Source organism: Clavelina lepadiformis, chromosome 5, assembly GCF_947623445.1.
Source record: "Clavelina lepadiformis chromosome 5, kaClaLepa1.1, whole genome shotgun sequence".
In the NCBI taxonomy this organism is placed as follows: Eukaryota; Metazoa; Chordata; class Ascidiacea; order Aplousobranchia; family Clavelinidae; genus Clavelina; species Clavelina lepadiformis.
This window is the reverse complement of record NC_135244.1, coordinates 15888456-15901146: the sequence shown is the minus strand read 5'-3', so window position 1 is coordinate 15901146 and position 12691 is coordinate 15888456. Positions and strand designations below refer to the sequence as shown.

The window sequence follows — 12691 nt, the reverse complement described above, 5'->3', positions numbered from 1 at the left end:
CCAGACTATTACAATGGCAATAGAAATTAAAAGGGAGTGACTTGGAGGAAAAAAGATACAAAAAAATTGCGAGAAATACCACGTGATCAGCGCATTTCAAGGAATTTTGATGGAGTTGGAAAAGTGGAAAAAAGGTAAGAGCGTGTCCACGGTGAGGCGTGTAAAGAACAGTGTGCCAAAAATGACAAAGAATTCCCCACTGAAAAGTAGGGTAACAAAAAAAAATACACCAAACATCGGAGGCCTATAGCCTACATGATGTAAAATCTTCAAAAACCGTTAAAATATTGCGGAAAAAAGGTCGGTAACCCTATGAAAAACTTTATTTGTGCTTTGTGTTTGAAATTGTACATTTTTAAATCACAGACCTAAAGCTGGCAGCAACGTAACTGAGGCGGCGTGGAGCAATGAGATGATAATGTTCTGTGTTAGAATCGATGCAGACAGCTTGTCTTGATGTTGTGTGGCAAACGACGGATAGGACCTTGCGAGGCATCCTCTAGATACGCTCATGAAAGTGTAGGGTTAAAGGCTTAAAGCTCACTGAGAAGCGACCTGGAAGACGCTTAAGGAACATCGCCTTAAATCCCTTCGCCTAAATGTCCCTAAGTAGAGAACAAGTAGTAGATTACAGACAGCCCCGTTTACTCCGAGATAATCTAACTCTTCTAAAAGCTTCATGCTCTTCTCGCCTAGCATTAATGTTGGCAAGCCATACCTGACAAAAGTAAAAACCGCTAGGTGTAAAGTATTGGGTTGGCTAGGCTTACCATATTTTTGTGATTGAAAACCGGGACACTTCAGAACAACGAGCCCTATCAGATAAATGTGGTTCATATTTTACTAGAAGTAGGCCTATGAGACTATTTTGGATTCCTATCGTCAGGGACAACTGAAGTAGTAAGACACCAAGAAAAGCTAAAATAATGGATTTTACTAGGAAACAAAACAATGTTCAAGCATTTGTAAATTTAGATAATCGTCCAATCATACTTTTCTGTAGACAATACTTTCTTCCAGAAGTCTATATTCGACTTCATTTTCTCATAAAAATCACAGCAGGAAAAGTCAGTTTTAATTTTGCAGGTGATAAGGGCTTTCACATTCAAATGGTTTTTGCAGAAGGAAATGCAAACAAGTACCGGTACCGTATACGAAATAAGTTCTTTCAATAACGTAACTGCAAAAAGATCATCTCCTCCTCCTAGCCTACTATTACTGAACAAGCGAATGCGCTAACAATCAACTCACTACTGGATTAATTACCAGCTACAATGACGTAACGAATACTTTCACATTTAATACAATGAAACAAGAACACGCATCACTCTTCAGCAAGTTAGCTAAACAGACCAATCACAACATGCTAATATTCGTGTAGTGTGGGGCAATGATGGCTGAGTAAATGCCAAAGCGGGACTTTCGGTTGACTGACTGGGACCCCGGGACAAAGCCTTTAAAAGCGGGACTGTCCCGGCTAAAACGGGACGTATGGTAAGCCTAGGGTTGGCCAAGTGGGACGAAAAACGCGGGATCGTGGACGGTTACGCGATAACAAAGAGTGGAGTGTTGGGTTGGGATCATTGTTGACCAAACTGGACGAAAACATCACGTAGGTTATAGGAATAAAAAAGTACGGCTTGCACTTGCAATAAGCTTTTTGTCCACTTTGACCAACAAAGATCTCAAGTTCTCAACCCACGACCACACTCTTTCGCCCACGCGCACGAGTAAGTGTTTGTTGTCCCATTGCGCCAACTCAATTTACCTTATACCTGACGATTTTCTCTTTCGTCCAGTATGGCTTGCCATGCTAAGCTACCACTCCAATTTTTGTTATCGCATAGCCAAACATTACTTGTTGTTGTGTCACTTGGTGAACTCAACTCAACTTAACACCTTGTACGTAACGGTTATCATTTTTGTCCAGTATGGCTTGCCATAAACATGTAATTGTAGACCGATGTTGCCCACGAAATGAAAACCGTGGAAAAAGTTATATTTAAGTAAAGTAAAACAAAGTGAACCAAATGAACTGAATGACTGCCTACACAAAACGCACGCGTTTAAGAAACCTAAAGCCTGAAGGCCTACACTGAATTAGGCAATTAGCGGTATGTCAAAAATGTGACAAACGCTTTTAAAGTAAAGTGGCCAAATGGCAGTTGACGTCGTTAGGATAACCGCCAAACTGATATCTCTGGTTTACATTACTATTTGGTTGTTTTCATTGAGTTTCTTAGCAGAGGACAACTGTTTTGACAATGAAGTAAATGAAAACATCGGTCAACATTGCGATACCCTGACAAAAAGTTACGGAAAGCATTGTTTTGTCACAGGTTTTGCAATAGACGTACATGTTGAAACTTAGGCTACGTCAGACGACTAAAACATTTATGTCTTTCAACCATTTTCACAGTGCATGCATCGTTACCCTAACATACCAGAAAAGTTCGCGTTAAAAGTTATTTGGTAAAAAAATTTATGTAGCAGCACCAAAGAATGAGTTATGCAGTAGGCTAGGTGTGCAGCCATGTCTGTTGACATATAAGTTATGCAAAGTATCCTATGTATGTTTTTGGCAAATTCAGGTAATTGATCACTTTATCAGAAAGGCATGTAGGCCAACTAAGCCAACTAGCATATCAGCAAAGTAAAAGCCCTGCCAAATAATAATAAGCGCCATATTGATAATAGTTAGGCCTACTAGTTGATCGTTGTCGTGCGTGAAAATACAAGTAGCCTATAATACCAGAAAAAATTGCGTATTTACTAAAAAGAATTTGTGGCTAGCTTCAGATACAGTATTGCAAACCTGTCTTTGTTCTAATAGATCTGTAATGAAATGATTGTTTATCGTTCCTTATCCTGTAAGGACGATCACTTCAATTACAATGTTTGTCTGTAGAATTGCTTAATGTCCTCGATGATAAATGAGTCTCAGGTCGTTGTTTCGCTTCTCTTAATCTTAGAATCAATTGTACACCATGACAACTGTATAAACTGTTTATATTGTTTCTTGTTTAAACGATTACATTAAATAAGACATTGTGACAGCTACATAATAAAGTCGACCACTTTCTATGGTTAACTTCGTAGACTGTGACGCAATGAATAGTTATAAATGAAAGAATAACTCACGTCACGATTTATAACGATATACAGGAAGTCATGCATAGGCGACACGTAATGCAATGCTTTGCTTTGCCGATTTCCGTAGTCTATGCGGCATTCAATTTGCAAACAATTTTATAAAATCATCACAGATCAAAGGTGGGCAAAGTGCGGCGCGCCGACATGTTTTTAGTGGCTCGTCTAGCTGAATAGTAATATCCATTATTGTTCATTATCTATGCATTGTTTACCTTATTTGTACTGAGAGAATAACAACCAATATTCTAATAAGGGAGGAATTGTCAATTTATAGCTGACGGTTTCATGCCAAATTTTTTCCGGTTTCGTGCTAAATTTGTTCCGGGCATTGTGATGTGGAAATATCGCATTACTCAGCGCAAGTTTTCCAATCAAAAATATAGTATTCCCGATAAGTTTTTCAGTATTGTTTTCTTGTTTGTAAAGTTTGTAGCCTTGTAAGTTTTCCTTGAGTCCTAGGGCAATCTATGAGGTTTTCGAGTGGAAAACTTTTACAGAATCATGCCAAACCTCTACGTAACAAAGTCTGGAACAAAATTTAGCAGCCGGAACAAACCTGGCACGACACTGGAGCGCTGTAGAGCCTGACAACTTATTTCATTTCCTACACCGTTTTATGCTGCAGATGCGGCTTACTAGGCTCACAAAAAAGTACTAAGAACACACCATTAGGTTGGTTAATTTTTTAAAGCATTCAAATAGAACTAGATGAAAAGAAAGTAGTGCATTTTATGGAAAGTTAACGTGAACCATTGTTTGTGAGCGTATTTCTTGTTCAACTTGTCTACAACAACGTTAGCATCATGCTTTTCGCTCCCAACAGTCAATAGCGAAAAATAAACGACACGAACTGGTGGGATAGTAAATTGATACAGCAATAAAATGTGTACTGTTGGCACGCACACCGCCAGTGGTCTAGGGCCAGTCAGCCGTGACGATTTGTTATTACTTTGCGCACCGCTGCACCACACATTTTAAATAGTTTGGAATTTGGATATTTTTCTTTGTGAAAGTTATCCGGTTTATATCTATAGTAGTTTTTGACGAGAAATCCTGCAAATAAAAAAGTTTTAACGTTAACTAAAGTTTTGATTATTAGCTTCACGCCCGAGATAATTTTAAATTTAAGCTTTTTTCACTTTTGATTTTATACATATAAGCCTTAATTTGGGGGCCAATTAATCCAAATTTACCCATTCATAAGAGATTAATTGCAGGCAAATTCATCAGGTATTCTTGTGGACAAGATTGTCTTTATCAAAAAAAATCAGCACAAAACACGAAGTAAAGATCTAATATAATCATAGTGAAAGAGGCACTAAAATAACTTGAAAAATGTGTAAAAACATTGAAGCGTGATAAATGAGCAAGATTGGCTTCATCCATGATGATTGGCCAAATTTCAATGAGCAACGATGAAAAATTATCCGAATGTTGTTGGCCTAAAAAGAGTTCATGAAAAGTTATGTGATGAAATATTTGAAATCTTGCAGTTATGTCACAGCTGAAAATGATTTTTCTGTTTCAGAATTATAAATTTATCATTGTCTATACCTGTCATTTTTGTTTTATCTGAAAAGTTCATTGGTAACAAGAAAACTAGCTGTGCAAGTTTTCAGTTTCTTTTGTTTTTCATTGCTTCAAATTACTACAAATTAAACCATGGCCAGTATATCAGTGTATCAACAGTCTATGCGGCAGTCAGACAGTGATGAACTATTTGTATGTCCATATGATCCGGTGCATCGAATTTCTGCCAAGAGATATGTTCGCCACATCTTGAAATGCAAGAAGAACCACCCTGGTGCAGATCAGGTCATTCTAACATGTTTCATTTCTGTTTAACAAATCAATTGTAAACTTTTAATTAAGAAGTGAATAAATGCTTTGTTAGCATGCTTTTCTATTAACATTGCAGGATGTGTGTCCATTTAATGCACGACACATTGTTCCAAAGCCAGAACTACAGATGCACATGAGTACTTGCCCAGATAGACGGATGATTGAGTTCGAAATGAATAAAGGTAACTCCACAACCAAGATTTAGAAATTTTAGTGATTTTCATGGTCTTAAGGCTAAAGTATTTAGTTTCACACAATACTGAATTGTTTGTTAAATTTATTGAATTGACTACTATGAGGAATTCAGAAAAAAACACAATGCAAAATGAAACTTTTTTCATTTTTGCATGTAGTCAGATGTACTTGGCCAGTTGCATCAGTTACTTTTCACTTGCTTTGTCTGGATCATTCAGGTCCTGTAGGTAGGCATAGAGTGCCCATGTGTTGGTCAGTGGGTAGGCATAGAACATTGCTATGGTGATTAGTGTTCTGCTGACTATGACTCTGCACTACAGCTTGGGGTAACGATCTTCTTCGGGCAATTCAGGGTTACCCACAGTTTGTCAGGTATGCCAGCAAAAGGTGGAGTGGTAGCTAGACCAACAGTGAATTGGGAGGGGTGGAGTTCTTAATTCCAATCAGCACACCAGGCGGCATTGATGTTGAAGTGAGATGTTTGGGGTGCTGTTGCGTGGCATACAACCCTCTTCGCGGTATGTTTCTTTTGCAGTATGGTAGGTTCAGTTTATTAAGAGGATTTAGCCACACAGGAAATGTTTATCAAGAATGTTGCTCCATAAGCTTGAATGGTACAAAAGAAAAGGAAGCAGTAGTTATTAGTATCATCCACAGGCTTATTTAACTTAAACAGGGATGCCTGAGCAGATATTTCTTGACCAGCGTAAATACTATGATATTCATTGCTTTAGAACTTCTTTAGCAATGTTATTGGAAATTACGATGTTGCACTTTTCCACTCTTCAGCTGGTTGATTGCTTTGGAGAGCTCCGGAGGGTAAGAAGGGAGTTGATAGCTGTTTATCAGTTCCCGCTGCTTTTCACAGGGTGCTGCGTTTCTGCTTGACAAAGCATGTGTAGTTTGTTTGTATTGAATATATATGTTTGTACTGTTGAACCGAACATCGGCTTCGGGATAGAATTAGTGGTGACTGCGTTTTGCTTAGGAGATACGGCCAATAAGGAGGTATCTTTTTGCTGGTGTTTGTAAAGTGTATTCATTTCACAATATCCTCCCAGCAATCTCTCCTTTTGTTGAGTCATTTTAACAATTTTAAAATCAGCATTTTCATTGTGTGTAGCACTTAAGAATGTCTTGTGGTGGGTGTTGCATTTAGTATTCCATGTGGAAATTTACTCTAGGTGGCTTTTTGTTTGCTAAGTCAGTCAACACGTGACAGGAGTCAGAAGGCATCCTAAGCTACGTTCAAGTCAAAAATAGGGTCTCGTAAGTTGTATTTCAGATTCAACCAAGTTGATGCATTGGTCGCAACTGGCTTCGTAGAAACTCTATGTTTTGATTGGCTTTGTTTGCAGCAGAGCTGAGCAATCGCTCTTTCTAAATGAGTATCGCCCACGCTTGTCAATAAAAAAGTGCGTTGTTGGTACTTTCACTCTTCTATATAGAAAAAAGTGCGCTCGTTTTGTCGCTCATGCTCCTGCATTAGCAATTAAATTAAATGCATTCATACGTGACAAATTTGCATTGTAAAATGTTTGTCTGACTGCTACTGTAACTGCTTATCATTTGTTGCCAATGTTCGGAAATTTCATGTTAAAGGGTTTTGTTTAGGTCACCCCTGCCACAAATAATTAATTAATAGACTAGTAGAGTATCGGAACCTTCTAGAAATGTAGTTACTGACATTTAACAATTTAATGTTTTTCATTTTCACAGCAAATATCAGTTAAGTTATAAAAATAATGGCCATGTGAAACTAATTATGACACTGTAATGATAACTCTGTGTGAATTTTTCTGTCATTCCATCTGTCACCAGTCTCATTGACCATTGTTATCAGCTTAAAAAAAAAACAAAGCGTTTACGTCAAACTGCCATCACATGGTTCTGTGCTTAGTGTTACATATATTTAATTGTTCATTTTTCACCATTAACTTTGCGGAGCAAAAAATTGTTCATAAAATTAGCCTCAAATCAATCAGTGTTTTATTCACTACATAAAATTATAGTTTTACGGTAGTTAAAAAGCTTAAATTTTTTTTAATCCAACCAGTTGTATCCATATTGTGCAATCATAGCATTGTTTGTGCAAAAAAGCAACCAGTTCTTAGAAAGGAGTGCGCTCGTGGTTCTGTTCCTACTTTGAAAAAAAAGCGTCGCTATTGATATTACTCTTAGTAAAAAGAAGTGTGCTCAAAATTGGCCGCACTCTTGCCCACCTCAGGTTTGCAGTTGCTTGATTGGGTTTAATGAGCTTGATAATGATTGTCTGTGTTGAGGTATGGTCCAAAATATTGTGATGTGAAAGAGGTTTTGTCAGATTCTCAAACACTAGCGTTAAGGATGGAATTTCATCTGCATAATCAGAGACAGTTTGGTGTCAAAACAAAAGGTTTACCTCTGAAAACGAAGCCCGGTTTTAAAGTGTAGGACCAGTTAATATTCATTGGTAGTTGAAGATGGGAAAGGGCTTCTATGCAGCTGAGCAGGAAACGGTTTGGAATTACAGCTTAAAAGCACGAAAGGATTATATTTATAATAAACCAAAGCAATAAATACTAAGGTTGACAAAAGTTTAGTTAAAAGGAAACAAATATAAGCTGCTAGTTTTGTCTTTGAATGTCAATAATAATGACAAAATTCCATGTAATGTGTCAATAATAAGTGTATTATTTTTGGTAATATTTGGTGTTAATTTTTGGATCTTACCCTGACAAATGGTTTTGCAGAACGGTTTTCTGATGACGGAGATGAAGTCAAGGGTTGTACATCTCTACCTCCCCCTCTCCCTTCTCAAGATTTAGATTTTGGCAGCGATGAAGATTGGGATTTAGAGGTTTCAGACATAATTGTTGGTCACGAATTTCGTTGTATTAAGTTATATTCATTATACATCTAGGTCCATGGATTAACTTACCTGAGAAGTTTTCTTTCGACATGTTATTGGGCATTACTAAAACCAAAAATTGTTTTGCAAATTGCATTAACTTACAGCTGCTAGATTAACTGCACTCCTCCTTTGATGCAGTAGACAGTTTCATTTCTGTTAGAAATACTTGGTCAACTTTTTAATATTGTGACCTTATATTTCTAAATCTTCACGAATGTTGTCTGTGCTTATGAAAACTATAATAGGTTTTGGAAGAGGAGAAACAACGGAGGCCAAATTACCGGCCAAACCCAACCAGCACACGATGGCGTATGGAAGTAAATGTGGAAGAACAACAGTAAATTACTTTCTAATTTTATTAAAAGTCAAGTTTATGTAGTCCATTCATTACGGTTTTTTGTTTTAATTTCTTGGTTGTTCTTACCATTAATTACAAACAAAGAGTGTTTTCCAGAATGTAATTGTTCTTTTATAGATGGTAGAATATGTTAGTTAGAATTAGAATATTCCTTGATCGGTAGAAAGAAAATTCTTTGGAGTTGTATTGCATGCTGTATGCTTGTAAGGAAAACCTTGCTTATACTGTACATACAAATTTTATTAAATTTTAATACTGTACTTGTTAGCAAGGTTAACATTTTGACTCTAATTGGGCAAGAAAGTTTTTATTTCTAAATACTTCACTTACACTTAAAAAATGCAATTTTCTTTGACAACAGATTGCAAGCCACTCCCTCTGAGCTTCGTCCATCTCAAACTTTGCAGCCCTTCCCCATGGAAAGAAGACCCCTGACTGAGCCTCAGCTTCGTTCAGGATTTGTGGGTATGGCCAGAGGAAGAAACTTAAATCGGCCCGAACAAAAGCCGTCCAAGGAAAACAGGTCTTTATGATTATTACAAAGGGTCACTATGTGCATGATTTTTATCGTACAGCATGATTTCAACACTTCATTTAACATACAGTCAATTAAGGTCTCGTCAGCCGACGACCATGCCTTCGCTTGCCGCTAACTTTTCAGTCAAACCAACCGAACCAGCTAGTAGGCCATCCCATCAACCAAAGCGTAAGTGAACTTTTTAGGGTTGTGCAGTTTGCTAAACATTTGTTTAAAATACAGTTTACTTTTGTTCCGATCCTGAAACATATAGACTTTAGTTTACAAATTTGGCACCAACTTTTTGTCAGTTTCGGAGAAATCCCTACCACAAGGAAATACTTAATACTTATAGCACAAGAAAAAACTTTAAATTCAAATCTCAGTAGAGAAAAACATTTCAGCAAGAATAGACTATGAGGAATTACCTAATTAAATACAGTGTATACCCAACAATGCTGACCATTGCTTCTGCAAATCAACAGACTTTGCTTGTTTGACTAAGCCAGCATGTGTTTTGCAGCGTTAGGTCGAGGAAGGATTCCAATCAACGCCCCGGGATTGGGAAATGTGGCGGTAGTTAATGATGTGGTTGTTGCCGCCCGTGGAATGGATGAGGAGATAGAACGATTTTTGGAAGCCGAAACGCGGGCCGTTTCGATATCAGATACCGGAAAGTTCATGTCTTTAATGAAATGTGTCTAATTAGGAATTTAGTAGTTGCCGTTATGGGAAGTGTTACTTTTGCCAGTTTTATCGTGCACGTGTCATGCTAAAATCGCTGTAGCCTATAGGAAAACGTCGTTACATTAAAAACGTTGTAAACAAAACAATGTCAATAATTTTTTTTTACTTTTTTCATCAAACAGACAGTCAGTCGTCCATAGAAGAAGCACTTGCAAAGGATAAAAGAAAATTAGTCAAAATGATTCGCCAGGTTTGTTGCCATTAAATTTCCGTCAAAATGAATATGAACCCACGTTTTGTTACAGAAGTTAGTGCATAATAAGCCAACATAGACAATATAGATAGTGACTTTCGAAAGCCTTGTTAAGTATAAACGAGCAATTTGCTTTAAATTTTCAGATCAACAAACTCGACCAAGAGTCCCAGAGCGGAGCTCAACTGAACGTCGAGCAACTGATAAAGTTGAGAAAAAAGCCAGAAATTGAGAGAAGAATTGCAGAAATAAACCAACAACTCAAACAGGAGAAATAGCTCGATATGTTGCGACCATCGAATTTGCTTAAATCTACTCCCTTGCGCTTTTTCGACTGCCAACGCGTATGTTTGCTTATTCTGTATGCTGCCGTTTTTCACCCTTTTATGTTGAATAGTACTCATACTTTTTAACGATCTTTTAGCCTGTATTTTGGGCAAACAGTGCCTTAAAAATTCGCAGATCCATGACCGTGTATTTCATACCATTTGTTGCGTTTTGCCTTCTACCATTGTGAGATTTAATTTTAGTACCCATGGTCTCACGTTGGCGTTTCACCAGAAATGGGAAAGCAGTCCACGCTGTACATTGTGTTAAGTATAAACCGGTACGCTCCTGTGACTTCGCATAAAAGCAAGTGCGACTTTTATCTGCATTTTTATTACAGCTTTTTTGCGTTTTTCATTGTCTTCACGTCGCCCCCCATGTTGCTTTTACGTCTCAGTGGTTACGTTTAAATATTTTGGTGCAGCTTTGTCACATTTCACTGTAATGACCAAGTCTTGTTCGATTTATTTTCGCGAGCTGTTTTCGATTCAAAATAAAAATGCGCACCCTTTCTTCAGTAGCCAATTATAAAAATACATCAAAAGCCGAAGTGTGTATAGACTACAGTACTACACAATAACACAGCACATAAGTCAAACAATAGATTTCGTCAATAACCAAGGAAACCCAAACTTCAAATGTTGAAAACTTGCCACTGCTGTGTTTTACCGGTGAAGTACGCGATAAGTCTCCAGCAACCTAATGAATATATAATTTGTCTATAATAATCACTTGTCACGATCATTGGACACGTTTATCGCAAAGCAGTGATATCAGATGAAATGCGAGTAAATATTTCTTGAGTTCGTGTACATTTCCGTTTGAATGTTCATAGATCCAGCTGCAGATTTTGTAGTAGCCTACTGGAAACCTGTTTTATACTGTAGTGCTGACGAAAAACAAGTCCGACTGAATTCATTGTTTTCTTCAAAAATAGATCATCCGAAAGCACTGGCCTTTAGAATTCCAAAATTCTTCATTTAAATAGAAACTATAGGCTATTTGTACGTTTAGGTATCAATATCCAACTTATATAAATATTATTTATAAGGTGAGACAATTCCATGAATTACTTGCGGTCAGGAGATTCTTATGTGGGCTAAGCAAAAGCAAGGCAGGCCTATAGTTAGCTTGGTAAGGCATCAACTTTGGCGAAAACAACAACAAAACTGCAGTTGTATTGGCATCATTTGATAAAGGAAAGACATCGATATACCTACACCATAGAACCATAAGACCGTAACACAAGGCAGTTAAAAATAGAAACTTGTCGATGGATTCAAACTTTTAGGACAAATTTGAGAGTTTGGGCATTAGTATTGAGCAATATTGTTTAATAAAAACTAAAAAATTGTCAATTGCCAAAACATTTTAGTTAAGATAACAGTTTTTTATTACTATAGAGTCAAGCCTACTTTAAACTATAGATTAATTATTCCGGCATTGGGATTAAGGTAGGCACCCTTGTCAGCAAAGAATAGACTTTGCTCTAAGCTTGATTTATTACGCGGAAAAGACCACCTCAAGAGACGTTACAATCAAATTTCAAAACTTTACATAAGAACGATAAAAAAAACTAGAAACGATGAAAAATTACAACATAACGTAACACAAATCTATTAACTGCAAACAAGTAACAGTAAATGTTGACTAACTTACACCGTAAACTGTAGTTGTGAAAGTTATAGAATATAGATAAAGAACCAGGTCATTGATAGGAAAATTGCATGACCAAATACTACATGTAGACGTTGTATGTGACGAATATTGCAGAGTGGTATAATACAAAGATATCAACTAAAGCGAAACAAAAAGGAGGTTGCTTTATCTTAGTGATGTTTCAGGGACAATTCCAGTTTTAAGAAAAGCCTAGTTTTAAGAAATGACAGTCTGTGTCTCAACAATTGCTTGTCGGGACACAAAATTTTCCGGTTTTTGTGAAGAACTTGAAATAGAGCAGTATATATGTCTACATTTGAATTATCAAAATGCAAGAAAGGCTGAAAACCCAAATGTTTTGAGAAAGTTGCTTGGTATTTTTAATTTTATGTATTTATAAAGCAGTAACAATGGAATTGGATAGATATTGATTTACTGCTTTGGTGAAATATTTATTGGTATTCTACTGTACACCCCAGAACTAATGACATTCTTCAAAATCTGGGATTTAAAGTACCCGATAGGTAACTTTATCATATTGTTACAGACTCGGCACTATATAACACAAAAGCTCTTATCACTTATTGCAGTGTGACTTGGCCACATCTCTTTGAGTGATATTACCAATGCGAAAGGCGAGCCCATCGCTACAATATACACTGGAGGCGGCTTATATTCCTTAAAAATGTAAACGTTTAATCATTAACTTTTTAGTTGCAAAACATTGCCCTGAAAGATAATTTAGGGAGAAGTTGACGACAGCTTCTATATCAAACGGCATTCACCGTACTGGAAAGGAGAGGTGGA

General features: G+C 37.0%; 1 protein-coding gene across 1 annotated transcript; it reads left to right on the top strand.

Annotated features, from left to right (window-relative positions):
• Window positions 1–4663: 4663 nt before the first annotated feature.
• Window positions 4664–10737, top strand: LOC143460563 (uncharacterized). Its single transcript, XM_076958133.1, has 9 exons — window positions 4664–4968; window positions 5072–5177; window positions 7923–8029; window positions 8329–8420; window positions 8803–8964; window positions 9047–9147; window positions 9482–9631; window positions 9828–9895; window positions 10045–10737. Exons 1-9 carry the CDS (start codon window positions 4816–4818, stop codon window positions 10174–10176), a joined length of 1071 nt encoding a protein of 356 aa, XP_076814248.1. The 5' UTR covers window positions 4664–4815; the 3' UTR covers window positions 10177–10737.
• Window positions 10738–12691: the final 1954 nt, after the last annotated feature.